At 33.6% G+C, this 5,256-nt stretch overlaps 2 protein-coding genes across 2 annotated transcripts; one reads left to right on the top strand and one right to left on the bottom strand.

Moving 5' to 3' along the window:
* Window positions 1–2,402: 2,402 nt before the first annotated feature.
* Window positions 2,403–2,792, bottom strand: LOC108834728 (outer envelope membrane protein 7). The gene has a single exon (XM_018608058.2). It carries the CDS (start codon window positions 2,719–2,721, stop codon window positions 2,521–2,523), a length of 201 nt encoding a protein of 66 aa, XP_018463560.1. The 5' UTR covers window positions 2,722–2,792; the 3' UTR covers window positions 2,403–2,520.
* A 1,429-nt stretch (window positions 2,793–4,221) lies between these two features.
* Window positions 4,222–5,121, top strand: LOC108834727 (syntaxin-122-like). Its single transcript, XM_057002321.1, has one exon. The coding sequence runs from the start codon at window positions 4,321–4,323 to the stop codon at window positions 4,945–4,947; it is 627 nt and encodes a 208-aa protein (XP_056858301.1). The 5' UTR covers window positions 4,222–4,320; the 3' UTR covers window positions 4,948–5,121.
* The last annotated feature ends 135 nt before the right edge of the window (window positions 5,122–5,256 follow it).

Raw genomic sequence — 5,256 nt, 5'->3', positions numbered from 1 at the left:
GCATTTTGCCTCTTTAATGATTGAAATGATTCTTTTTTACCTTTTTCCTACCACCATTAATTTCTTACCTTAAAAATTTAATAATCAATAGAATTCTATATACAAGTTATGAAAATCTATGTGTAAAACTTGTTAAATCTAGTTAACTTGTAAAATTCTCTCAACTATTAAAATCATCAAAGTCCACAAAAATTCATGTTCCGATAACCCCAGTATTAACTAAATTAATACACATGAAGAACTTGGTGGATATCTTATCAATGAAGTGAAAATTTAGCACAATTTCTCCAGCTTACAATAATAACGTCGTTTTCTTGAGAAATTCAATAAGTTTCTTATCTATAATAAATAATAATGCTATATCTTATTATATAAAATAAAACTCATTAGAAATACTTTGAACTCCTTTTAAAACTTCTCTACCCCTTGTTTTTTTTGGTAAATATCTTGAATATTTCCTAAATACAGTAATTTAAACCCAACCATAACTACTAGGACATGCCTTGACCAAAAAAATATAGTACATGAAAGCAGCTCCATCTATTGGTTAAGAGCTTCTATAAAGGTCTAACAAATGCACTATTAAATCTTTAAACAATTAATTATTATATAATTAAACTAAGAAAACTGAACTCATCATGTAAACAAGGGGTAGAGGACCAACGTGAATTGATCTAGTGGTAAAAGGGTTGCGGTTGTAACTTCCGCCACCCGGATTTAACTCATGTTGGAAAGGACTATCAACAATACTTGGATTCTAATAAAATATTTTTATATACTAAACTATTATTTCTTTAAAGAAAATCGATACACAGAACAAACCTGAGACTCAATAAAACGAGCCGAGGAAACAAAAAGCACACGTATTGCACCGTGGACCATAGGCGGAGGTTCGTCAGAGGTTAATGATGTTGAAAAGTCAGAGAAAAACTCATCTCCGGCGACTTCCAGGCCCACAAGATTCCAAGGTTGGTTCACCTCCGCCTCCGGTAAAGCAACGTAGATAGTTCCGCCGATGTGTTGTATCTGAATACTCCTTGAGCTATCAGCAACGTTGCATAAACTCCATGAGTCGGACCATAAAGGAGTAGACATCATTAACGAAGCTTGTAACTCGCTTGTCTCGAATCTGCACTCTTCCATGAATGGAATCGATCGAGTACTTGCGTGTGGTTTGTGTTGTTTAACTTGGCCTTTTAAAGGAAAGAATGCTAAGGAAAATTTCTAAGAAACCACCATATAGTTGCTTGCGTATTTACTTTGTAGGTTCTTGGTTCTTGTCTGTTTAATGGGTCGTCTCTCCTAGTCTCCTTTGTTCTTCTTTTCTGTTTTTTTTTTCCCTGAAGTTACAAAATAATTGTCTATCGGGGTCCATCTCTTCGATATGTGCAAGACAGGACAAAATAAAGTAAAGGATGCAAATCAAAGCATTTGATTATCTCCAGTAACCTAAATGGTTTAGACTTAAGCATAGAGATTGCAACTTTTGATATGTAATGAATTATGGTAAGAGCCTATCTATATTTCATGGAAAATCATACATAAATCAGCCTACATATGTGCCTGAGAGACGATGGAGTTTATTTGGCAAAACGTTCAAGAGGATGAACTAATAGCTTTTTAGCTTAATCTGTTAAATGTTTAAGTTTGGGTCTCTCTCTCTCTGTGCAGATATAGAGATCATTGTTATGATTTTGTCATTTACTTTTTTTTATTAAGCTTATAGAAAAGGAGTGGAGTAAAAGGAATAAAAGGTCTATCTCATCTTTCTTATCACCACTGTTTGGGGCATCTGTGTGGGGACAAGACAACTGGATTGTAATCTGGGGCAATTATAAAAACAAAACAAAGCACTTAAACGTGTATTATAGCAACTCTTGCATAAACAATGATAAAAGAGATCATGTGAATCTACAATCCCATAATATTTCCAATCTGAACAACTATTGTTCTAAAGTTACTATCTAAATTAATATTGTAATGATCAGCTTTGATATTTAACCCTTCTTAGGAATGAGTATAATCATACCACAAATAATGAAGTCGTTTCTAATAAATAATGACTAGAGAGACTTTCATGGTGCTTTAGTCTTCCCAAGTCTACTATCCTTTTAGCATCGTAACTTTTGTAAATTTCACAGTTTTGACAGACTTACAAAAAAACAATTTAAGAAAAGAAAAATAAAAAGAAAAAACAGCGAAAGCTCCATCCCTTATCTTTTTTATCACTGTTTGGGCTTGGATCAATGAAAGATAATACAAATTGCAAATCATATATGTTATGGTCTCCCTCTGCATATGTATACATTTCTTACTTCCATGGTTCATCCGCTATATATCTAGAGTTATTATCATTTAAACCAATCTTTGTAATTTCGAATACTGAGTGGGAGACATCCAAATGAGTAGAAAACATATAATTATGCAAACATAACAAACTGTTTAAGTTATAGTTCAAAGCTGAACGAACAGATTAAATCTAACAAAACCCTTAATTAAAATACCCTACACGGAGGACCGTCACGTCTCAGAGCTAGCTGCAGCGGCGGCGAAGGAGGCGTCTTTGTCGGTGTCATCGGGATCTTTGGCCGGATCGGATTTGTCGATTGAGGAGCGGAGTTTGTCGAGGAAAGGCTTGAAGGCGATCTCTATCGCTAACCATCCAAAAGCCAAAGCTGCAACCACAACAGTCGCCTGTTTCGCTCCCGAAGCTTTTCCCATCGCTTGTGTCGTCGTCTCTTTCGCTTGTCGGTGGAGTGTATCGACGGCTCAAGGTCAAGTGGTGTGCTAAGGTGTTTATGTTGACTCAAATGGGCCGGTTTGGGCTTATCATTGGACAAAAAAAAGAAGTAATAACCGCAAAAGCGAAGGCGCGACATAATATTTTACCCAATATTTTATGATTTATAGTTTTGAATTTGATCAAAAAAGAAAAGAAAAAAAAATAAGTTTTAATTTTTTTTTCTTACCATATATATTTGGAATTTTATAGTATCCACATAAAGTCCCAATATTTTGTAGTTTATGAATATTATACAAATTTCTAGTTTATGTTTTCAGTTTTATATTTCATTTTTTTCTCTTGCTTTACTTAATTTTAAAAATCCCCTTTCAAAACTCAATATCTTGGTTTCTTAAGAAATCAAGTTAATAATAAAAATTTATTATTTTATATGTTGTGATCTATATTAATGATAATAGGATTTTTTGACTAATTTTTTAAAAATGTTTTGTTTTGATTCAGTTTTTTCTTGTTGCTTCAATATTGTTCGTTCACTCCAAAATAAAGGACATGTACAAAAACTATTGACTGGTTGGAGAAAACTATTATATCCCAACATAACAAAATCATATGTTATAAACTACTACCACTAAAAATATTTGAAATATACAGCCAACGACGAATTCAAATTTCCTCTTTAGTTGGTTCAGCAACTAAACACAATAAATTAATATTCTAAAATCTTTGTTTTTGGGTAAAATATTTATCTTCCACAATATGCATACATCATGTTCATTGTTTTGCTTTCAAAAAAAAATGTTCATTGTTAAATCCGTTTACTTAGAAATTATAGTCTGGATTTTCTCTTCCACTATTCAATTATAAGTTTGTCAAACTAACCGATTCAATACAAAAAATTCATCAATAAATTGCAACAATAATAAAAGAAAATAAATGAGGTTGGTGAAATTTGACAAATTTAGCACAAAAATATATAGGGTACTCGACGTGGTATGGTTAACCCAATATAATGGTTTAGTTGAAATAAATGTTTTGGTTTGATCTCCAAAAAAATCTTAGGGTACAACTCAAATGTTGATTTTGGAATAGAATGATGTATGTGTATTCCATTAATTTTAAATAAATTCTACATTTGATATAAATGAAATGAAAATTTATTCAATTAGCTCCATACAAAATAGATAAAATATAAATAAAATCACTATATAATAAATTTGGTTATAAATGAATGTAATGAATTCTACTTCATTTTATATTGTATTCTATTCTATTCTTATGGTTTCATTTATTTTAATTTCACCAGTTCCTTATTATATTACATGCTACTAGTTGAATTAACTAATGACAAACACTTCCAATTTCGACCTGTTCCAATTTCAAACCCGCGTTATAAGTGGGGGACTTTTCAACTTGATTATAAATTAGAGTGTGTAACAAACACAATCTATCAAAAGATTTATTTATTTATTTATTTCAAATTTTGACTTTTTTTTTTAAAGATATATTTTCAAATTTCTTCAAAACCAAAATTTCTTTTATCATCCGTTGAGGAGAAACTTCAAACCAACCAGCCAGCCATGAACGATCTTCTCTCCCGCTCTTTCAAACGGTCCGTAGCCGACGGCTCATCGCCTCCTCACTCCCACAGTATCGAGATGCCAAAGGCTAAGCACTCAGGCGGGAGCAACCTCGACAAGTTCTTCCTCGACGTGGAGGAGGTGAACAGCGATCTGAAAGAGCTCGATCGCCTCTGCCACAGCCTCCAAGTGAGCCACGACAAGAGCAAGACGCTCCATAACGCTAAGGCGGTCAAGGAGCTGAAGGACAAGATGGACTCTGATGTCTCTAAGGCGCTCAAGACGGCCAAGCGCGTGAAAGGAAACCTCCAGGCGCTGGATCGTGCCAATGAAGCGAACCGGAGTTTACCGGAAAGTGGACCGGGTTCGTCTTCTGACAGGCAAAGGATGGCGGTGGTTAATGGGTTGAGGAAGAAGCTGAAAGATGCGATGGATCATTTTATGAGAGTGAGAGAGACGATCTCGGCGGAGTACCGAGACACAATTCGCCGGTTGTACTTCACCGTCACCGGAGAAAATCCCGACGAGGATACCGTCGATCACCTAATCTCTACAGGTGATCATTTCCTCAGAATTATTTATTCTTATTTTTTGAGTTATTTCAAATTTCAAACAGCAAGAAAATAGCAAAAGAATCAAGAAAAATAGCAAACGGTTTAGTTTTGGTTCAGTTCGGTCTAGATATCCACAATATCTTAAAGATAGAATCTGTTCAGGTTATTGTGTTTTTAGTTCAGTTCCAATTCAGTCCAAATATCCACAATCTAATCTATTAAAACTGAAGTACAATTAGAAAATAATCCTTACTTCAGTCTAATATTTACCAACTTATGCCACTGAATTTAAAAATATTATTATTTTCTTCATTAAATGCATTTTTGTAATTGTTTAGTATAACATTAATCTTAACAAGATTTTCCTTAAAAGTAGTCAATC

This window comes from Raphanus sativus, unplaced genomic scaffold (assembly GCF_000801105.2).
Source record: "Raphanus sativus cultivar WK10039 unplaced genomic scaffold, ASM80110v3 Scaffold4996, whole genome shotgun sequence".
NCBI classification, from domain to species: Eukaryota; Viridiplantae; Streptophyta; class Magnoliopsida; order Brassicales; family Brassicaceae; genus Raphanus; species Raphanus sativus.
This window is presented reverse-complemented; position numbering and strand designations above follow the sequence as displayed.